The sequence below is a fragment of the Delphinapterus leucas genome, chromosome 16 (assembly GCF_059928025.1).
Source record: "Delphinapterus leucas isolate spDelLeu-1000000601 "Yukka" chromosome 16, BTC_Dleu_Yukka2, whole genome shotgun sequence".
Classification (NCBI taxonomy): Eukaryota; Metazoa; Chordata; class Mammalia; order Artiodactyla; family Monodontidae; genus Delphinapterus; species Delphinapterus leucas.
The window spans coordinates 68,375,395-68,399,727 of NC_143144.1; the positions used below are offsets into that span (position 1 = coordinate 68,375,395).

The following is a 24,333-nucleotide window of genomic DNA, read 5'->3' on the forward strand; positions in this document are numbered from 1 at the left end:
CTGAATTAGGCTTTGGCTTAAGGGAATGTAGTGGCTGGTTTGATCTTCTATCTGGACCACTAAAACATTCTTTACCTCAGCAATAAGGCTGTTTTCCTTTTCTATCATTCACGTGTTCACTACAGTAGCTCTTTTAATCTCCTTCAAGAACTTTTCCTTTGCATTCGCAACTTGGCTGACTGGCGCAAGAGGCCTAGCTTTCAACCTAGCTGTCCACATGCCTTTCTCACTAAGCTTAATCATTTCTAGCTTTTTATTTAAAGTGAAAGACATGCGACTCTAACTTTCACTTGGTTAGAGGTCACTGTAGGGTTATTATTGGCCAAATTTCAATATTGTTGTATCTTAGGGGAGAGGGAGAGAGACAGGGAAGCAGCTGGTAAGTGGAGCAGACAGAATACACACAGCATTTATCAATTTAAGTTCACCGTCTTAAATGGGTGCAGTTTGTGGCACCCCAAAACAATTATACTAGTAACATCAAAGACCACTGGTCAGGCTTCCCTGGTGGCGCAGTGGTTGAAAGTCCGCCTGCCGATGCAGGGGACGCGGGTTCGTGCCCCGGTCCAGGAGGATCCCACATGCCACGGAGTGGCTGGGCCCGTGAGCCATGGCCGCTGGGCTTGCGCGTCCGGAGCCTGTGCTCCGCAATGGGAGAGGCCACGGCAGTAAGAGGCCCGTGTACCGCAAAAACAAAAACAAAAACAAAGATCACTGGTCATAGATCACCATAACAAGTATAATAATAATGGAAAAGTTTGAAATATAGCAAGAATTACTAAAATGGGACACAGAGACATTAAGTGAGCAAATGATGTTGGAAAATGGCACCAATAGACTTGTTCAATGCACGGTTGCCACAGACCTTCAATACACAAAGTTGCAGTATCTGTGAAGCACAATAAAGCAAAGTACAGTAAAATGAAGTATGCCTGTAATTTCTAATACTGGTGATACTGTTTAATTTAAAACTAGAGGCTACATTTAACATTTTAACCTAGCCCAACTAAAAATGTTATAGCAACAATTGCAATGTGGAATCAGAAAAGAAATTAACCAGTCATGGCAAAGAAATACATTGAACTAAATTCTCATTACTCTTATCTTTTTTGCTATCAAAATGAACTTATTTTCTGATGTATATTTGGGAAATTAAATTTGATTTAAACCTTCTATGATAGCAGATATCATCATATTCATCCATGTAGCTTACATGTAGCTTGCCATGGGTCTTAGCAATAAAAGTAGAAAATGTCTATTTTTATGCTTTGCTTATTTTAGTTATTCAATAGTGGCTAATATGCTCAAGCTGGATATGTTTAGGTAATAAGAGAGACTATAACTTGCACTTGTTTGTAAAAAATTACTTAGAGAAATTTTTTTACCATCAGGTCAACTTTTTAGAGAAATTTTGGAATGTTTATATTTAGATTCATGGAAAATATCGAACCTTTCTGATCTCACAAAATAGTTGTGCATCTTATATTTTAAATAATACCATTTTAGAAATTTGAAAATTTTTTCTTCAAAATTACATGTACATTTTTATATATAGCCACTTGTTCTATATTGGATCACCATCGCATAGATACAAATGGGATTAACTATTATAAATTTAAAATATTTACTACTTGATGTTTTACTAATTGATGTTATTCAATTAGGCCTTATCTAAAGGTTATTTTTTTATTAAAGTATGACAATACTTTCCAATAATTGATTTTAAAAATTGACTTATAGCTGTGTATTTCATTATTTCTCTAAGAGGGCACGAAAGTGGTTTCAGTTTCATCCTAATTGATAGAGTGTAGTGTGCAGTTTCTTGGTACAAAAAGTTAAGGATCTTGCTGAAATAGTGCTTCAAAGTAATTCATAAATACTGGTTGATAGCCTGGGACAGTGACAGGCTCATCGCATTAAAAGAAATTCCCTTTTTTTGTGTGTTCACAGGAAACCTGTCCAGTTTAAGTCGTCTTGGTCTGAGATATAACAGACTGTCAGCAATACCCAGATCATTGGCAAAATGCAGTGCACTTGAAGAATTAAATTTAGAGAACAATAACATTTCTACTTTACCAGAGGTAAGAAGTGGATTACGGTAAACTCTTGAAACAAGCCTGCAAGATAATGAAGGGAAAACTAGTCAATCTTTACAGCTGGGTAAATAATATGATGATTGAAATTGCTTAAATAATGGGTATGCTATGGACATATAGCCCACCACTAAGATAAAAATTCCGAAAAAGAGTAGATATGATTATAGGAACAGAAAGGAAGGTGGAAAATCAGTGTTCTACTTTCCGCTTTAGTACCATGTAAATCTTTCTCATGTCATTTGGGACTTGACAATAAAAGCCATTGAGGAGAGGTTGTATAGCTGGTTTTAAAACTCAGCTACCCCACCCAGTTCAGTAATAAAAGAAAAAAGATATTGTAGAAAGATGATAAAAGAATGACTATATAGAATACACTACTTATTATCCAGATTAATATGAGCTGCAACATGCCTGTGACCCAAATTATTGCCCTGCTTATACAATAACATTAAAGCCTGTTTAGCAATACCAGTCACCAGAATCTGCTATTTTTTTATCACATTATTTTAAATTTGGGTTTTGTTGGTTCTGTTAGAAAAATATTTTCACTTTTGCATAGAGATTAATTGGGCAAGATGCAATATTCTTTTTAAAATTGTTTTTCTCAACTTTATTATTTTTTACTCTTGCCATTTCTTCTTTTGCTACCTGCTGTTTTAGCATACCCAACAACTAGTAAGTTTGCTTGTAGTTATTCAAGCATAATATCTTACTGTAGTATTCTAACAAGCAAAAGAATGGAATTGTGGAGTTATGGATTGATTGAACTTTGCAAAGTCTTTTTTCTCTAATAATTAAAACTATATAAGTGGCCCTATTATGTTTAGATTATTACTAATTTTCCCATCTGTGTGTGTGTGTGTGTGTGTGTGTGTGTGTGTGTATTTGAATTAAGAATAAAGGTGCTTTGGATGAATGTTTTTCAGATATATGCTTTGATTTATAATGAACAATTTGAGTAGGTGAGGCTCTAGGTTTGTAGCAATTAGTTTATCAAATAAATTTATTTAATTAATTTGTTTCTTAGGCATACAGAAATAAAGTAGCACCTATTAATTTGGTTCCTATTAATCTAGATGCTTGCGTTTTCAGAAAAAACTTGGTCAGAGTACAAAAATGAGTTTCCCAGGATTGTAGTTTCTAGTCTGGACAAGTTCACTAAAACTACTATGACAGCATATCACCTATGGCAAAAGAGTACTATTGTTAGTAGTAGTTTAAGTGGGATAAGGATTAGAATCCACAGATTGTAGATATCGCCCTGACAGCTAGACTGTTTGGATTTTTTAATTTCTGTGATGGTGGTAATTTACAGTGATCAGAATGGGTGAGGTTCTACTGTTTAATGTCATCCTCTTTTTAACAGTAATTCATATCCATAATAAGGGAAGTAATTAGCATATTAATTAGACCTTGTTGGGATTTTTTTAGGATGTGATTTGTGAGCTTAAGTAAGACTGACTGCTTTTACAATGTCAATATGCCTAAATATAAAGACTGGGTGTATATCAAGTTTCACCAAGTGAGAAATTTTAATATTTATTTATATATCCAGTCTTATTGTTACTGAAGGGAAACATAATTATTGGAAACCTCTTAGGATAAAGACACGTGCTAAGTATATAATATTTTGTTGCTGAAATAAGTTAGGATTTATTTTTGATAAGAGAATTATAAAGAAGACAGCTCTCTCCAGTCTGGCTGTGGAAGAAAGGGTGTATGTGTATTTAAACAGGCCTGTTTTCAGATAGAGAAGCTATGGGGGAAATCCTTGATTGGCCTTGTTCAAATATTGGAAAATATTGTTTTATTTAAAAGTAGTCTGTGTGCTTTGGAAGTAGTGTATTCTTAATGCAAATGTGTAATTATCTGCGTTTATAATCACAATAAGAAAAATAATAAAATCCATTAAACAGCACTTAGACGTTCAAGCTGGCAAGAAAAATCAGGAAAGTGGTTTTCACTGGGGGCGCATTATATTGCTGAAATCAGAGCTGGCAAAATGACTACTTTTCCATTTGAAGACTGTCTGAAAATGGACTAGTTTTAATGTAGACATAAACACAAAAGGAGAAAGAACTTAATGAATTTAAGCACGTATACTCAAGGCATAAGGCTAGGAGCTCTACATGTATTATTCCATTTACATCTTCACTATAATCCTACTAGTTATTGGGGTAGTCTCATCAAATAGGGAAATAAGACTTAAGAGAAGTCATGTTTTTGGCCAAATTTGTCACGCTTAAATATTTTTTCTGGAAATATGGTGAGAGATATATTATCTAATTAATTCACCAAAGATCACAAGGCTGGTAAGTAGAAGATGTGAGATGGGAACCCAGATGTGCCTGACTCTAAAGCAGTGATAAGCAACCCCAAAGCTTCATAGCATGACCTAAGAATGGAAAGGTTGGAGAGCTGCATTCTTGTTGCCCCTTTTCAAATATCCTCAGGTGTTAACATTTTTCATAAAAGAATATCAATTCAATAAAGTAAGTCAGCTCTAAGAATAATAAAAATAACATTTTTGCCATGAGACTCAATAGAACTCCTTTATTTACAGTGAAGTAGGATGTAGACATTTTCCCTGAATTGACTGCCATGAAAGTTTTCTCTTTCTCTATTCTTTCTTTTTTCTGTGTATAGCAATTGACAGATGTTGAGTAGCTTATTCATGTTCATCATAAAGGACAAGTTTCAGTTCACTAATTATAACTTCAATTATATAGTTATTTTTTTCCTTCAGTGGGCCTTGCAAATCACAGCTGACACTTCAGGTACTAAGTCTTCAGTTTCCTCATGGTGGATAGCCAAAATTAGAACATTATTTAAAACACACACCTCACAATGTTTGTTTTCTCCTTGCTTGGGCCTTTACATCAATCCAGAATATTTTCTTCTGCTTCTCTGAGTATTTAAAATTTTTTTTCATCCTTTAAGATCTGGCACACTCTCAGACTCTCAGCCTTCTTCTTGCTTTTCTGGTTATTCCAGTATCCTTTTCTTTGAATTTAAATAAAGAAGTGACTTAAAATTTGAGCACTTATTATAATGCGAGGTATTGTAAAGCTGTTTATATATTTTTATTTCTTTAAAAAAACTCTATTATAGCCTATAAAATAAGGCATCATCATTTTACAAATGAATAAAACTAGTGTTCAGAGAAATAACTTGCCCAAAGTTACAAGCTACTAAAAGATAGGGCCAGGATATAAAACTACTTTATAGCCTGCACCAGTGTTTCTCAGACATTAATGAGCATACAGATTACCTGGGAATCTTAAGACTCATATTATGATTCTGTAGGAGTGGGGCCTAAGAGTCCTCATTTCTAGCATGCTCTCAGGGGATTCTGATGCTGCTCTTCCTTGAGCCAGACTTTGAATAGCAAGAGCCTATTCTGTATACTTTATTACTGATTATATACAGTTATATATTATTTTCTTTTTCCTATCTGTGTGCTTTATTTCTCTAAGTGGGATTTAGTCTTCTTAATGGCAGAGACTCTTTTATAACACCTAGCACTGTGGTTACATGGTGGGAGACTGAAGTAAGAGGGAATATGGGGTTATATGCTAAGTAAATACTTGTTTGGTAGATGTATATTCCCTCAGAAATTTACTGTATGGAAAAGCAATATATAATATGAGGAAGTATATTATCTTCTGAATTTAATATTCCTAAAAGGAACATTTAAATTACTGAATGACACATTACTCTGTGCTAAGCATTATATTAACCTTAGTAATAATTTAGAGATAGGTACTTAACTAAGACCTGGATAGGATTGATCACATAGCAGGTGGCAGAGTCAGGACTCAGACCCAGGACTGTCTGATACCAATGTTTCCGCTTTTATAGAGGTCTAAAACTAGCCACTCATGAAACACCTCTTACCCACAGATATATTTTCTTTACCCTGTAGACTTTTAAATAAATTAAAGCCAAAGAATAAAAATCAAGAGATTTAATATAAGTAAATGAATTTCCTGTTTCTTTGTAAAGTCTGGAAATCTGACTACATTGGCTCCACATTCCTGCAAGGCAACAGTTAGCTAGAGCTGAGTAGTGAGTGACTTTCCTCTAGGTGAGGCATCACAGAACCGGTCCAACTGGTCTCTGTCATTTGTTACCTGCAAGGCCCTTTGAGGCATTTGTTTGGGACTGCTGCTCTGTACTCTACAGAATAAGTCTTGTTACAGTTCTAATTCTTATGTTTATTTCATTTTCTTTACAGAGTCTTTTATCAAGTCTTGTGAAACTCAATAGTTTGACCTTAGCTAGAAACTGCTTCCAGTTATATCCAGTAGGTGGTCCATCTCAGTTTTCCACCATCTATTCCCTCAACATGGAACACAATCGAATCAACAAAATCCCATTCGGAATTTTCTCCAGAGCAAAAGTATTAAGTAAGCTGAATATGAAGGTAAGCCTCTATTTGTATTAGGGGAAAATAACTACTATGACTAGTACTTCTAATATTTATGGTTTATCAGAATGGGTACTTATTTCTTGCTGATGGGAATCTAAACTGATAATAAGGATACTTCAGGACAATTTGTGTTAGACAACAAATAGCTTAGAACCATGCAATATCCTTAGCAGTTTGAATAATCATGAATATCCATAAAGCATAGTTGTAGGGATATTTATTGCAGAGCTTTCCATTTAACTGGTACCAACTTATTGAAATTAATAGGGATTTCATTTCTTAAAAGTACTATATCTTCAGTGAAATAATATGAAGCAATTACAAATAATACTCTAGTTTAGAAGAATATTAAATACCAGTTGAAATACTCTCAATTTATTAAGTAGGAAAAAGTTAAGCATGTAAAGATTCTCTTTGTACACATTGTTTTGAAAAGCTGTTTTTAATGTGTTCAATTATATATTAAATATCTATAGATTTATATGCATACATATAGCCAGTGTTTACTAAAATATAATGTTTATCTTTGAATATCAGAATTATTTATGGGTGATCTCTTTTTTTTTTATCTTTTTTATTGAGGTATAATTGACCTCTAACATTATATTAGTTTCAGATGTACAACATAATGATTCAGTATTTGTATATATTGTTAAATGATCACCGCAGTAGGTCTAGTTAAAATCCATCACCATACATAGTTACAGAATTTTTTTTTCTTGTGATGAGAACTTTTAAGATTTACTCTCTCGTCAACTTTCAAATATGCAATACAATATTATTAACTATAATCACCATGCTGTACTTTTGACTCTCTTCATCCATTTCATCTACCCTCTACCCCCTGCCTCTTGCAACCACCAATATGTTCTTTTTCTCTCTGAGCTTGGTTTTTGTTATTGCTGTTGCTTGTTTTTTTTGGATTCCACATATAAGTGAGATCATATGGTATTTTTCTTTCTTTTCTGACTTATTTCATTTAGCATAATGCCTTCAAAGTCCATCCATGTCCTCACAAATAACAAGGTTTTTATACTTTTTTATGACTGGATAGTATTCCATTGAATATATATACCACATCTTCTTTATCCATTGATTCATTGGTGGACACTTAGGTTGTTTCCGTATCTTGGCTGTTGTAAATAATGTTGCAATGAACATAAAGGTGCATATTTCTTTTTGAGTTAGTGTTTTTGTTTTCTTTGGGTAAATACATTGGAGTAGAAATGCTGGATCATATGGTAATTCTCTTTTTAATTTTTTGAGGAACCTCCATACTGTTTTCCTTTGGGACTGCACCGATTTACATTCCCACCAACAGTGCAGAAGGATTCCTTTTTCTCCACATTCTCACCAACACTTGTTATTTCTTGTCTTTTTGATAATAGCCATTCTGACAGCAGTGAAGTGATATCTCATTATGGTTTTGATTTGCATTTCCCTGATAATTAGTGATATTGAGTACATTTTCATGTATCTGTTGGCCATCTGTATGTCTTCTTTGGAAAAATATCTATTCAGATCCTGTGCTCATTTTTTAATTGGATTGTTTGGGGGTTTGTTTGCTGTTGAGTTGTATGAGTTCTTTATATATTTTGGATATTAATCCCTTGTCAGATAGATGATTTGCAAATATTTTTTCCTAACGGGTGGTTTTTAGTTTCTTTTTACTTGTCTGTATTCTCTACAGTGAATGAATTTCACATTTGTAATAAGAAAAAGGAATTTTATTGCAAAAGGAGGAAAGAAATGAAAAATGATTTGTCCAGTGATTTAATTTGTAGTGAACAAACTTTAGGCCCACAGGTAATAATAATTGGCCACATAAGTAATTCATGGCTGAGGTAGGAATCCAGGAAGCGTAGATTTCCTGCTTTCAGGTTTAGTGTTCTTTATATTGTATCATACTACATCCTTTTGTCTTTGAACCATTTCAGAATAATTGTGGTTCTTTAAACTACAGTCTAATTGTATAATTTTTAATTCTATGTATACTTCTTCATAAGTATATGTATCTTTTATAATTGTTTGGAAGTATATAATAAGTGAACCAGTGGAAGTTCAAAATAGTCTTATAATCTTAAACAAGTAAAATGTACTGTTAACTAGTCTGGTTATATGAGGTTTACCAGTGGTAATGGCATTAGTTCTGAATGTTCAATTTGTAATACGAGGCTTAGACAGCAGTCCAGGTATTCATTTGGTTAAACATTTTCTTTAAAATAAATTTATTCATTTATCTATTTTTGGCTGCATTGGGTCTTCGTTGCTGCACACGGACTTTCTCTAGTTGCGGCGAGCGGGGGCTACTCTTTGATATTGTGCACAGGCTTCTTATTGCAGTGGCTTCTCTTGTTGTGGAGCACGGGCTCTAGGCACACAGGCTTCAGTAGTTGTGGTTCACAGGCTCTAGAGCACAGTCTCAGTAGTTGTGGCACATGGGCTTAGTTGCTCCATGGCATGTGGGATCTTCCCGGACCAGGGCTCGAACCCTTGTCCACTGCATTGGCAGGCGGATTCTTAACCACTGCGCCACCAGGGAAGTCCCATTTGGTTAAACATTTTTATGGATATTATGTTATTGTAATATGTTAGCTTGGAAAAGCTTGCCGTTTTCAGTGAAATGATAAAAAAAATTTGCATAGAGCTTTGAAATTAATTTTTCTTCAAAATCGAGACAAATGGTTAACAGAACTTTTTCTTGAAAGAAGTCAAAATGATGCCTGACATTCTCCTCCTCACATAAACATCAGTAGTAAATTTTTTTAATGAAAATGCTTTATTGTGCTAATAACTATCAGTAGTTTGGGCATAGGTAGATAAGAAGTTTAAATAGGTAATAAGTTTAAATATTATAATAAAAGAAAAACTTGGCTTTCAAATGGATGTTTGCTACTTGGGATTTGTCTTACGGATGATTTTGTGTAAAATGAGATGAGTAATTAATGTACATTGCAGAAAAAATTTTAAATACAGATGAACAAAAAGGACATAAAATTTTAAAATTCCACTGCTGTTAATAAATTGGCATATATCATTGATACCCAACTGGGACAGGGAATACTGATGGTCCCATCTCAGTACCAAAATACCCTGAGCACACAACAGTGTGGTAAGAGTTGTTTTATAAGTGAATATGAGGAAGCGGGGAAAAAAAACTAATGAATCACTGGCATGTATTTCACTATATTTTCTGTGTATAGCTATATCTAATTTTTAAATAAAATTAGAATCACAGTGTTTCATCATTTGTTTTTATTATTTAATGATAAGTATGTTTTTACCATCTTTTCGTATGGATTTTTAAAGTAAAATCATGGAGACTTAGTGTTTTAATGATTTAATTTGCTTTCTTATTACAACTTTTTTCCTCTCCTACTTTATTGTTCAGCATCTCTAGAATTGCTGAGCTTATCTGGATTCCTTGTGGGCTATAGTTAGATATGTCTTCTTCCATTGTGCTCATGAACATTCAGATTTTATTCAGTGATTTCTATACATTACTGTGAAGTGAGAAAAACATTATATTTATCACTGGGACCTTTGAAATCTCAAGTGTTCATCTGTATAGTGTATTCTTCCATATCCAACACAGATAATCGCATAGAGAACAAACTTCTAGTTTAGACTTAAAAATAAAAACCTAATTACTGTTTGAAAAACTTTGGAGGCTTAGAGTTTTTGTTCCTTTTCTTTTCTTTCTATTGGGTGGGCCAGAAGGTTCGTTCGGTTTTTTCCGTAAGATGGCTCTAGTAGCACTTAGTTGTCTTTAACTTCATTCAAAACAATTTTGTTAGATTGTATGTGACAGCTGTCATATCAGTGTGCATTTAAAAAAAGACTTACCAAAAGACTTGGTGAATTTTTGTGTAGCCATTTTAATATTGAAGAATAAGAAGAATATTGAAAAAAGCAACATTTTTGGCATATTATGCTTTATTATTTCAAGAAAGGTAAAAATGCAACTGAAATATAAAAAGAAGATTTGTTCAGTGTATGGAGAAGGTGCTGTGACTGATCGAACGTGTCAAAAGTGGTTTGCGAAGTTTCATGCTGGAGATTTCTCGCTGGACGATGCTCCACGGTCAGGTAGACCAGTTGAAGTTGATAACGATCAAATTGAAACAATAATTGAGAACAATGAACATTATATTATGCGGGAGATAGCCGACATACTCAGAATACCCAAATCAAGCATTGAAAATAATTTACACCAGCTTGGTTATGTTAATCGCTTTGATGTTTGGGTTCCACATAAGTTAGGCGAAAAAACCTTCTTGACCATATTTCCACATGCGATTCTCTACTGAAACGTAATGAAAATGTTCCCTTTTTAAAACCAATTGTGATGGGCGATGAAAAGTGGATAGTGTACAGTAATGTGGAATGGAAGAGATCATGGGGCAAACAGAATGAACCACCACCAACCACACCAAAGGCTGGTCTTCATCCAAAGAAGATGATGTTGTGTATATGGTGGGATTGGAAGGGAGTCCTCTATTATGAGCTCCTTCTGGAAAACCAAATGATTAATTCCAACAAGTACTGCTCGCAGCTAGACCCACTGAAAGTGGCACCTGACGAAAAGCGTCTAGAATTAGTCAACAGAAAACGCATAATCTTCCATCAGGATAACGCAGGACTGCGTGTTTCTTTGATGACCAGGCAAAAGCTGTTACAGCTTGGCTGGGAAGTTCTGATTAATCTGCTGTATTCACCAGACATTGCACCTTTGGGTTTCCATTTATTTCGGTCTTTACAGAATTCTCTTAATGGGAAAATTTTCAATTCCCTGGAAGACTGTAAAAGGCACCTGGACCAGTTCTTTGCTCAAAAACATAAAAAGTTTTGGGAAGATGGAATTATGAAGTTGCCTGAAAAATGGCAGAACGTAGTGGAACAAAAGGGTGAATACGTTGTTCAATAAAGCTCTTGGTGAAAATGAAAAAATGTGTCCTTTATTTTTACTTAGAAAACCAAAGGTGCTTTTTGGCCCATCCAATATATTTAGACATCAAAAAAGGGAATGACTTTTTCTGTTTAAGAATTCTCTTTCTATAGGGAGGTACATATGGCGCTTTGTTTTTGTGGTTTTACCTTGAATGCTTCTTTTTGTCTTTGTCAGGACAATCAGTTGACATCACTTCCCTTGGATTTTGGAACTTGGACCAGTATGGTAGAATTGAATTTAGCTACAAATCAGCTCACGAAGATCCCTGAGGATGTGTCTGGTCTTGTTTCGCTTGAGGTGAGTATAAAAGAGCATCTAGAACTCCTTAGACTCTTCCACAGTTTTCTCACTTGTGAAGTTTCCAGTTAAACAATTTCTAAGTGGGTGAAGATCATAATTACCGGGATTGGCCAAAAAGTTCGTTCGGGTTTTTCTGTAAGATGGTACGGAAAAACCCGAACGAACCTTTTGGCCAACCCAATAAAAATGTTAGTGCTCTCGGGACTTCCCTGGCAGTCCAGTGGTTACAACCATGTGCTTCGAATGCAGGGGGCATGGGTTCCATCCCTGGTCTGGAAATAAGATCCCACGTGCCATGCAGCATGGCCATAAATAAATAGATAAAGTCCAGATTTAATCAGTTAAGAAAAAGAAAAGAAAAAAAAAAAGAAATGTTAGTGCTCTCTTAAACATGCAGCCCTATTAGGATGATGAAATGTTGACTTAACCTGGGCTCAGTGCTTTTGAATTACTCTTGCCCACTGAAAGTTGGTAGGTTTGAATGCTGTAAAGTATCTTTGAAAGAAAGGGTCTTTAAAACTTAGCATCTTTTAGAACATATTTTTTTTCTTAGCTCTGTTTAAGAATGTTGCACCATTGTCCTCTAAAATAATTATGGGGTCCTCAGATGGGAATTCAGAACCCTTCATGTAATTCTGACCTACTTTTCCGTCCTGAATACCCACCTCCTTTTTTATTTACTAAGTTGATTATTTTCTTTGTTGGCAGTGTGTGCATATTTCTAGCTCTGTACCTTTAGTCTTATTGTTCCCAATATCTAGTATGCTCTCTTCTCATCCCCATAAATTTTTCTTTTAAAATTATTTCTCATAATTAAAGATCCATCTTCCTGTCGCCTCCTCAGTCAAGGATGATTTCTCCTGCCTCTAAGTTACTAACATTTTCACCCTTTGATGAAAAAGTTTACTAATAGTAAATAAGCATTTCTAAAAATGTCCTCTGTATTCATGTTTTTAAAAAATCTAATTTCTCTATTATTATTGTATTTAGTAAGGTGAAATAGTATGGTGTAGTGGTTAATAGCAGGAGCTTTGAAGCCGAACAGATCTGGGTACAGTTCCACTTTAACTCTCTCTATTTATGGATTTAACATGCCCAAGCTTCAGTTTCCTCAGCTGTGAAATGGGGATGATAGTATTCTCCTCATAAAGTTTTAGTTAGGATTAAATGCAATAATGCACATTTCTTATTTAGTATAGTGCAATGCAAATAGTAAACTCAATAAATGATAGCTCAATAAATGATATCATTTCTTGGTCTTACTGAATATGTTTACTTCATTATGTGTAGTATAACTTTGGGAGAAATAAGTGGGCATAAAAAATTAGCCAGAACTTTATATAGATCTTTTCATTTAGTGCTCTTTTCACTATCCCTGTACCCAGTATTGTTTCCCCACCTAACCCTCCCCCATTGTAATAACCTCTCTGAGAATAAGGACTGTTATCTTCTTCAACCTTTTTTTTTCCTTCTTCAGGATATTTCAGGATGCCTTGCAATGTAATAAATTTTCTACAAATAATAACTGTAGTGGATTGATATGGGCAGTTTAGAAGTCAATTGTCTCCCTTAAATGATGGTTTGTAAGGAGTTTTGAATAAATAATTGGTTTCCTATTAGATTTAGTGCTCTTTTCACTATCCCTGTACCCAGTATTGTTTCCCCACCTAACCTTCCCCCATTGTAACTTCTCTGAGAATAAGGACTGTTATCTTCTTCAACCTTTTTTTTCCTTCTTCAGGATATTTCAGGATGCCTTGCAATGTAATAAATTTTCTACAAATCATAACTGTAGTGGATTGATATGGGCAGTTTAGAAGTCAATTGTTTCCCTTAAATGATGGTTTGTAAGGAGTTTTGAATAAATAATTGGTTTCCTATTAGATACATATTTGTAACTATTCAGTATCAAAATACCATTAACTGTATGAATCTTAGTGCAAGTAGTTAATAATTTTATATTTTTTGTAATTTAGTTAAAATTAAATTCTTTCCTTTTGCTTTTATTAGTTTTGTCTTAAACTATTTTGTTTCCAATAACTATGGTGATTTTTTTTAGAATAGTAAGTTTAATGTCTTGTTGTATAATTAAACATTACCCTTAATATTCACTGTTTAGAAAATTAGCATTGCTTAATAAATTTTAAGCCACACAATAATACATAATTCTGTTTTGTGAGCTGTCAAACATTATCAAAAATTTCTCTTTAGGTTCTGATATTATCAAACAATCTTCTAAAGAAGCTTCCCCATGGTCTTGGAAACCTTAGGAAGTTAAGAGAGTTGGATTTAGAGGAGAACAAATTAGAATCCTTGCCAAATGAAATTGCTTATCTTAAGGATTTACAGGTAAAACATTATCCTGATGATTTTATAGGTATATAATTAAGGTTTTTGTAACGCATTCCAAATTGCATGTTATTCTTGGACCAAATAGATTTTCCTGTTATATAGCATTAGGGCTGAATTTTATGTTCATGTAACCTATCTGCTTTTGTCTTCCTAACAAATGATGTTTTTTGAAAGAAAAGCTTATTTAGTGATTCTTATATTATCCAATCTAATTTCTATGTTTATTTTATTGGTTTAGTAGTTTAGATGTAGTTTTTAAAAATTTACATCAGTTATAGGAAATATGTAACCGTCTTTTATTTTGTTAATCTTTTAGAAATTAGTCTTGACAAACAACCAATTAACCACTCTTCCGAGAGGCATTGGTCACCTTACCAATCTTACCCATCTAGGCCTTGGAGAGAACCTACTTACTCATCTTCCTGAGGAAATTGGTATGAACCCTTTGGATAATTGACTTTGTAGTAATAATTTGCTTTTGTGTGTTCAAGCAGTATTTCAGATAAATATAACAAATCTACTATTTTTTTCATCTTAATCAGGTTACATCAGGCTCATGATTTTTTTATAGAGCACCAGTAGTGGTTGGTTGGTTGGTTGGTTTTGATTAGGTTTCCTCATGGGGTTTTAGGGTTAATATTATATTTGACAATGTTATAGCATACTTATATTTCAGTAGATTTAACCTCAATTTAGAAGAGTTATTTTTCTTCCAAATTTAAAAATTACACAAGCTTGAATTAAATTAGTAGTGTCTTATGCCAAAAGAACCTTCCCTTGTGAGGTTTTAGGATTGATATTAATATTTGATTAATATTAATATTTGAGAGTACTTTAGAATTTTCTAAGTGTTTTCATATCCATTATTTCATACTATCAATGTAAACACCTTAAATTTTAGGCAGTGTAAATTGCCTCATTTTACAAAGAGAGTTAATTGATTAAGGTCACATAGTAATTCTAAAATTAGTAATCCCATGTATTATATTCTCCCATCTATATACCATGCTGTTTCAGAGGCACTATAGATTAGTGGTTAAGAATGGTTTTGGAGTAAAATAGACAATTCAAAATCTGGCTCTGCTGCTTATTGGTTTTGTGGCTTGGATAAGGTACAAGAAACTCCCTAAGCTTCAAGTTTCCTACCTGTAAAATAAGGATAGTAGTAACTTCTCATAGAGTTGCTCTGAATAATAAATAAAATCTTAAATGTGAACAAATCCATTACCTAGTAACTTGTTTTTTTATTTTCTACATACCACTATCAAATAATTATAAATTTTGAAGTTTAAAAATTGGAAACAATAAGCAACTATACACTTTTATTTCTAGTATGTTTATCCATCTGGCCTCATGCAGTTGCTAGAAACATTTGCCTAGAAAGTATGAGTATCCTAAGACAGTCTAAGAAAAAATTTTAAAAGATTACATAAATTGATTTTTGGCTTACTGTCAAATATGTAATAACTCTCTTAGTGAAAGATTTATACAAAGTAATAAAAACCTTTCACATGAGAAATTTATTAATGAGAGAGATTATCACATTTTCTCCAAGAGGAAAGTGATTTATAGGCACTGACTGTATAATAAACTTACCTCTGGAATTTTGAAAAAATACACATGAATGCCAAGCTATCCCAAACAGAGTCTCTGGAGTTGTAGTATATGTTTTTTCAAAAACACTCCAAGCTTGAAAACTAACCATAAAGGAAGAGATTCTGATTTAATTAGTATAGAGCATGACCTGGACATCAGTTTATGTGAATATGCGGGAACGTTTGAGATCCACAGTTGTAGAGAGTTTTAAAACTAAGAGAAGAGAGTAAAAGGAAATGTGTGTTCAGTATGCATAATACCCAGGATAAGGATCATGCCCAGTTGAACTTTTTAAATAGTAATTAATTTTCTTAAAAAATAATTTTGTTTTTTAAAACAGGTACACTGGAGAATCTAGAAGAGCTGTATTTGAATGACAACCCCAACCTGCATAGCCTTCCCTTTGAGCTGGCTCTTTGCAGCAAGCTTTCAATCATGAGTATTGAGAACTGTCCACTCAGCCATCTTCCACCTCAGATTGTTGCTGGGGGTCCTTCTTTCATCATTCAGTTCCTAAAGATGCAGGGTCCATATCGTGCCATGGTCTGATACAAATCTGCTGGTCCCACACACTGTTCGAAAATAGACTGCCATTAATGTTTCATATCTATATCTGTATCTATTTATGTAGATATTGATATATTTGGCAGATTTATAAAGACTGCGTTATGTGTTTCTGCTAATAGAGGAATCATAGCCATTTAGATTTTTTTAAATTCTGTACAAAAGGCTTATATAAGTTTTCTTTGCTGAACTTGATGGATGTTTTTCTGTTGTGTAATATGATATGCCAGTTTGCTTAAAACATTTGCCAACAAATTATGAAGTTATTAAATTTAAGGGCCAGAGGTAGTATAGTTAGATATACTTTCTCTTAGCAAAAATACTGGGCAAACAATTTTGTTGCAACTTTTCATATATATTTTCCCCTTACCAATTGTCAGATCTTTATAGTATTATAGGCCCTGAAGGTATAATTTTTCTTTAACTTATTTTGAAATTTGAGATTTGAATTTTATATATTGTTTACAGTCAGAGTAAATCACTGGATTTTTTTTTTTTTTGGTTTTGATTTGCTCTGTTTTGATCAGTGAAATCTAGAGTTTATATCCTCTGCTAAAGAATTTGCATCAGCTGATTTAAATATTAAAAGATATTTGCTTGTTAAAACAACTGGCAAAGTGAAAAGATACAGTCAGAAATTCTAGAATTCCTTTAATTATGTTTCTCTGATCAATTGTGAAGCAAAATATCTGAAGTGAGTCTTTGGGTTTGGGGGGAGGGTATTGAGACCTTTTCTAGTATAAATATCTTTTCTTAAGTTTGGGGGAACAGAAACTTGTAGTGTAAAGGAGTTTTCATTCCTGAAAGTTGCAGATCCACAAAAACTAACAGAATAATTTGGCAAAAAAAAGACAAAGATACACATAAACACACATTCTATATATGTATATACAATGCTATATAGATATGTATTTATTATATCATAAACTACGTTAGGTAACTTTAAGGATTTCTCCCTAGCCTTGTACAATGAAATTGAATGTTTTTCTTTGAACACTGCAATATATGTATGTTTCAAGGTTATTTAACAGTGTACTATGGTTTTATATCTTGACTTGCCTTGTACATCTTTCAGTTCTGGAATATCTGCGTCTAAGCACAATATCTTCACACTGTGCTATATTGCTGCTGAACTAAATGCACTTTTCCCCACATGTGGAGTACTGGCTTCAGACAATTCAGTTCAGTACCTTTGATTTCAATCTCATCTTTCCTTTTTTGGTAGTTAATACAGTTATGGAAAAGAGCACATTGCATAGAAGCCATTGATAGTTCAGTGGAAGTTCTGTAAGACATGCATGTGCTGTTTGGTATATTTTCTTTTGCTTTACTGCTTTTAAGGCTAGCAGTATTGTGTGTGCCCCTTATTACAGTATGCTTCTTTTGATAGTGTCAGTCTAGTCGATTTAATTTTTGAAGAGACTCACAGAGCAAGTGCATTCTAGATATCATCCTAAAAAACACTTCCCATATAATGAATAACTATTATGTATAATTACATATTGCTGCTTGGTTTTCTTTTCTTTTTTCTTCCATTTAGATGGGCATTGTAGTTTAAATAAAACCATTTTTGAAGTAAGGTTATAACATTAAGATAGAAATTTGGAGTGTTGTTTTGCTTTTCCTGGCACTCAAAATCAGGACTAAGTTTGAGGTTCAACCTGTAGATGTAATTGGCAATTTTTAAAGGAGCAACTAAGAAATGGAAGGCAGGTAAAGATATAAAACCGTAGAATGCTTAAATGTGCTGTAAAACTATTGTAGATGTCACTGGATTTTACCAAGTAATATCCTTTCTTCTTTTTTTCCATCTACTGTGGCTTTTCAGTTAAAGTTGTGTTTATAAAAGGAATTTGTTTATTACAGCTCTACCTAGAGCTTGTGTGTATGTGTGGTTTTTAAAAATCTCATATCCAGGTGTGTTTATATCTTAAGATAATGGAACTTGAACTTTAAAGGCAGTAACCTAATGTCTTTTTTTTTGAAAAAAATATGGGTATTGTTTCTTAAAAATGAATATAGATATGGTTTTTAAAACATTTTGGTCCCCCTACTCTCATTTATGTTAGTTTGCAGGAGAAATGCAAAGTGATCACAGTCCTACATGTAGAAGTGATATAACAGGCAAACCATCTATAGCTGAGGAATCATATATATTTTTTTAAGATTCATAAAATGTGTCACATGTATGGCTGCCGCCTTGCAAGAACTCATGAATTTCATTACTTCTAACACAAAACTAAAATGGACTCTAATTTCCCAATTATCCTGTGTGATCATATTTAATATTTAAGTAGTTTGAGTATAGTAAGGGATATTGTTGAATGACTACATATGAACTAATATTTTCCTAAAACTGCAGTGGGACGAATTGCCATGTCCATCAATTGTCCTTTTTTTTTTTTAAAGAAATTAGGTTTGGTTTCTCTGTGAGGCTCAGTAAATAGAAAATGTCATAGAATGTTACACTGTAAAAACATAGCTCTAAACTTTGCTTTTTGTTAATATATATATTAGCAAACTGACAATGTCAAACAATCCTTTTGTGGTAGTTTAATACTTTTAAAATCCCAAATGATTATTTCATACAGAAAGAATCGGGAGATGCTAAGTAATTTATGGATTTGATGGATACATATGAAAACAATAGAAGATAGAAACTCTTGCAGGAGAAAATACACATAAAATATTTATTTGTACTTTTAGTAAAAGGTGGATAATACAATTGAAATGAGCTCTATAAATGTAATCGCGTATTTCTAATTTATCTCACTGTAAAAGCCTGAATCATTTAAAATAGATAAACTGTTATACATCACAATTTAGTCTTTCTCTGATAACTTTTGTTGTAACTTTTGCTTTTCATCTCAGTTATTGCTAAGCCATATATAAATAGTGAGTCCAAATTTCAGCTTGCAGAATTTGTAATTGTTCATCAGTAAAAAGGGTCGTGGTTAAAGTGTATAAAGTGGTACACTTTGAAATGGAAAGGGGGCTATAAATTGTTGTGTTGGGCCAGTAGCCATACATCAGAACTGTCTGGAAAACCAGGATATATGGTTATTCTTGCATGATTAAAACTTAGATGAAAGCAAATGACACAACCCAAAATAAGAAAAAGAATACATTCCTGAAATTTACAAATTTAACTAAAATAAATAACTTGTGAAGAAAGATTTCCTTCTGCCTATACCAGAAGATGGTATACCACATATCTTTAGCTAGAACTTTTCTCTTGCCTTATTCTTTTGGTTGGTTTAGCCTTTAAGAGCCAATTTGGGGAACTGGAATACACATGACAATCTTTGGTTAATTATCAAATCTCAGAATTTAAATATGCAAGAGTTGTAATACTGATTTGGTATCTAAGGGAGTATCTTAAATGCTGTTGTATTACAAAAATATTATGAGAATGTTTTATAAAACATATCAGTACTTTGTTATTGAATAGAATGTCTTCTTAAACCTGACAACACTAATTCTAAGGAAACATTTGTGGGTGTAATTTTTAATTTTGAAATTTAAGTTAAAATATAAATAAGGTTTGAATTTTTTTTTTAACTTTTAAAACTGAAGTTGGTCCTCAGTAGCTTTTGAAAAACTTTCTCTTTACACACTTATTTTCCTGTTGATAGCATACCTTCTAAATGTAAACTGTTTTGAATATAAATACCTGTTAGTGATTAAGACTTTAACTGGATAGTAGTTTATAGTGTTTCAGACTGGGGACTTTTTAAAGTTTGGTGGGAGGAATAGTGTCCACTATTGAAAGTAGCATGGGCAGGGCTATCACGTGCGGGTTTGCAGGTTGTGCAGCATGCAACACTACATGTTGGGGGGATTTAGTCACATCGTAGATTTGCATATTTATTATGACAGTTTTTCAGCAGATGGCAGTAAAGTGCCTTGTTCTAACAAAATCATGATATTATGTCAAATTTCTGATACATGGAAGTAAAGGGTCTTGAGGAAGGAGCATTTTCCCTCCTCATTTGCACAAATGGCACTAGGTGGAATAGTGGAGAGAATTTGATCTTCATGCAAATTATTAGAGCTCCATCCTAACAATCCTAATAACAAATAATATTTAAATGACATTAAAATCAGTTTATTTGTTATAGGTACTACTAAAAAGGATCTTACTCTAAAAGTCTAATTAGAGCCTATAGGTGCTTTATCAGTGACCATTATTATTTAGATTTCATATGTTATCTAATTTACCTTTTATCATTACTGGTATTATTTATATGCTGAATTTAACCTTCCACTGGTCTGATGAGGCTTAATATTACAAATAACGTTTGCATTAGTCATCTATACCACTTTTATCATGATTTTGTAGAAATTATTTTTCAATAAGTCTAGCTAGCTAGCTAGCACATAAAACCTCATTCCACTACCAAAGGGAATGTTTCATATATGGCTCAAAACATTTAATATTAGTCTTTAATAGAAAAGTATACTGATGTATATTTTTTTCTCATTTCTCGAAACTCATTTTTAACAGAGTTCAGAAAGTTATCTTGTAATTAAGAAAGAAAGTATTTTATATGATGATGGTGTCTTTTGATTATATTTTAATCTGCACACCAGAACTTGTTTTTAATTAGATACATGATAATTTACATAGTACACAGTTTACAAGGAATAGACAGAACACTACAAAAATGATACCTGAGAACAATATTTAACAGTTTTGACTTTTCTCCTAGTAAAAATCAGCCTTCCACTGATGTTTAACGTGGTTTGTGCTATTCTGAGTTATGACTCAAGGCTAAAAGGTATAAACAGCCTTCAGAAAATGTACTTTTAACCTGATTTATACTGTTGATTATTTTGACTACATAAAAATTACCTTTTTTAGTCAGTCATTAGTAGTAAGGTATTCAGTATAAATAATGTATTTTTTAATGTTTTGCCATTGAATCTTTTAAGAAAGCTCCAATCCTATGTGTAACTGAAGTTGGACATGAAATCAGTCTTTGCAATGTCATTGAACCACAAGAATGTGGAACTAAGAGAAATGACTCTTCACTACCATTTAATCTTCTGGAAAACTTTAAAAAAGCAAATGGCATGCATAAGATATACAAAAACAGATGCACAAAAAAATGCAACAAAGTATTTTGTGTGGTGAATAGTGACCTTCAGCATAATTATTATATTGTTCATATCTACTATTTACAAAATTCCAAACTTACAGGATTTGGGGGGATTTTTAAAAAACAGTATATAATGAATATATCCTGTAATGAAGACTGTTCTATAATGGAGACATTGAATTATTAGAGGTAATTCCCCATTCTCTGAGCCTTCATTGAAGAAAATGCTTTCTGTTTTGTTTGTAACCTTTCATAAGAAAGTCTGCTGTTTAAGATGTCTTGGTAACTAAAGGTGGAAATTGAGTACAGGATTCCTAGAAAAAGAAAGTTTTAATATTGGCTAATAAAGACCATTAAGTTGTGTTTTCAAATGTTAATGAGAACAAAAACTATAAGGGTAAAAGAGACCTTACCCAGTGGGAACTATTTAATTGGCTGAAGAAAACTTATCAGGGCAGGTAACAAATATTTGTCCTGTTCACAATGTGATTAACTGTCATCTTTCCTCTTAACATTCTATGATATGTGTTGAATATTTTTAAAACTTCACTCTGGCCATCTTGAGAAGAATGGATTGGAGGGAATCAAAACTAGGAGCCAAGTGGCCACATGGGAGGCTGTTGGTGTGATCCAGGTGAGAGATGACAGTGGCTTTGATTGGGATTGTAGCATTGGGGATGGAAAGCAATAAACATTTAAGGGAGTCTTAGGAAGAAAGTTTAGTAAGACTTGATGACTGGTTGGAAAAAGTGAGTTAGAGAATCAAAGGTTACTTCCAGGATTATGGCTTAAGCACCTGCATGTATTTGCTAAACTATGGTACTTTGCAGGAGCACCAGGTTCTTTTAGTTGTCTGGGTGTGAGGGGAAGATGCGTTCTAGTACCTGTGGGACATTAAGTGGAGATGTCAAGTAAGCAATTAGATACTTAGATCTGGTGCTTAGAAGTTAGGCCTGGAAACTGATGATCCAGCAAATAGATGGTAATTGAAGCAAGAATTTCCTAGGGAGAACAGGGAGAATGGGAAGAGGGTGGAATACTGATGAACTCCAACATTTAGCTTTTGCAGAGAAAGGGAAGAATCTGCAGAAATTGAGAAGTAGCTGTAGTAAAACTGTGAAGGAGACAAGGAATATGGTATTTTGGAAATAGAGTAGTCAGTTTCATTCAGAGTTTAGTTTTTCTAACCTCTCAATGTATTCTTCAATATCATTTTACTTTTTATGCCCATTTTTCTAGGACTCTGCACTGTCTGAAATAGTTGCCACTAGCCACATGTGGCTAGTTAGATTAAAATTAATTTCTCAGTCACACTAGTCACGTGTATGTGAGTACATATATATGAATATGAGAAAGAGCACAATGGTGAAAACATAAATGAAGTGAACTTTATGTGTTTTAACTCAGGCAGGTGACTGATTTGTAAGGTTCTCTGGGTTTTCTTGATTTGGAGGGTTGTTATGTGTTGCTCAGTTTTATTATAGGTTCCATACTTTTAACTAGCACTATTACTTGGTGCAAAGCAATGTTTATCATATATCTTGTCACACACACTACGGACACAAAATTTTGCCTTTGAGGAGATTACAATCTAATGAATTTCACACCTATTTGAGTAATCTGCTTAAAAAATAAGAATAGCTGATTTCATTGAGAGTTCAGTTTTTCTAACCTCCAGAGCAACTCCTGTTACTGTTTAATAAAGGCCACCCCAAGGCAATTGAGGACACTAATTGAGTTATTAAAAGTACTGATAGACTGGTTTAGAGAATAAAATATTAACATAACGAGTTATGAAGGAGCCTGGGTTTGGAGTGATAACCATTTTTCCACCAAATGTTTGGCGATTTCTTTTTCCTTCCTTGAACATCAGCGTAGATGCAAGTAATCTACACATTTTGACCTTTGATGTCAACTTGAAAAGAACCCTGTACAGTCAAGAATTCTTCTAAGTAACTCCTAATTCGGATTGCAGAAGCAAAATTTTTCTAGTTTTATGCTTTTGTACAGTCATAACTTATTCTGTTACTTTTCCCAAGACAATTAGTCTTACCACATTCGTTAGATGCTATCACAGATGAGATATCTGAGTATTAGGATTTACTTTTTTCATTTTATATGCATACACACGCATACACACACCACTCACTCTTTGTCGAGATTACGTTTCTCCAGTTTGAATACCATGTAGTAAATACCAGCTTTTTAAAATATTCTAAAATATACAAATAATTCTTTCAAGGGAAGTCTTTAAAACAAGTTCTAAGGTCAAAAAGGGTTTGCTTATACCAAATTGCCTTGGCAGTTATAACTTTCCACTCTATTATTATTTCTCCAACAGTGAATTTTAAAATAATTTGAATTACTACAATTCCATGGCCTATGAATTTTATTGAGGATTCAATTTTATTAAGGATTCGGTTTACTTCTGTATCTTAAAAAACAACATTGATAATTTTTCCTACTTTCTTGGTTTGGGTTATGTTTAGCTTTAAGGATCAATTGTGTATTACTCTAAGTAACTAAGCTAGTTTCATTATTCCCTTGCTGTTCTTTTAGTTTTTATGTAAATCTGACTCCATTATCTTTATTTTCAAGATGAGAGAATATCCAGGGTAATTAAATGAGTTACACACTGGTGAGTATCATGTCAACATTGAAATTAGAGCCTGCGTCTTCTGACTCCTTAGTCGGTATTCTTCCTACTCCACTCCCAATAAACCACGTCATCTGCACGGCCCCAGTTGAAATAGGTTACTCAAGTGAAAGCTGATGAAGTGAGGCCTGATTTAAACAGGTTAACCAGGTGAAAGCCAAGTCAAATTTTCCTCCGTTAAGAATCTGCTAATTTGAAAAATCATACATTGTAACAGCCATAATTTTGAACAATTTAGGTTGAGTTCCCCACTTCTTTCCTTCTCATCCTTTTAAACCAAATGC

General features: G+C 33.3%; 1 protein-coding gene across 8 annotated transcripts in view; it reads left to right on the forward strand.

Moving 5' to 3' along the window:
• Nucleotides 1-18,168, forward strand: part of SHOC2 (SHOC2 leucine rich repeat scaffold protein) — a 112,771-nt gene extending 94,603 nt beyond the window's left edge. For 6 of the 8 annotated variants that reach the window (XM_089898162.1, XM_089898163.1, XM_089898167.1 and 3 more), the window contains 6 exons: nt 1,924-2,081; nt 6,334-6,522; nt 11,654-11,776; nt 13,991-14,128; nt 14,448-14,565; nt 16,068-18,168. In XM_089898162.1, the coding sequence (XP_089754288.1) occupies nt 1,924-2,081; nt 6,334-6,522; nt 11,654-11,776; nt 13,991-14,128; nt 14,448-14,565; nt 16,068-16,276 (935 nt within the window). In that variant the 3' untranslated portion in view covers nt 16,277-18,168. The remainder of the gene's footprint in view (nt 1-1,923; nt 2,082-6,333; nt 6,523-11,653; nt 11,777-13,990; nt 14,129-14,447; nt 14,566-16,067) is intronic. The other 2 variants (XM_022568790.2, XM_022568791.2) reach the window with 1 other exon arrangement.
• The last annotated feature ends 6,165 nt before the right edge of the window (nt 18,169-24,333 follow it).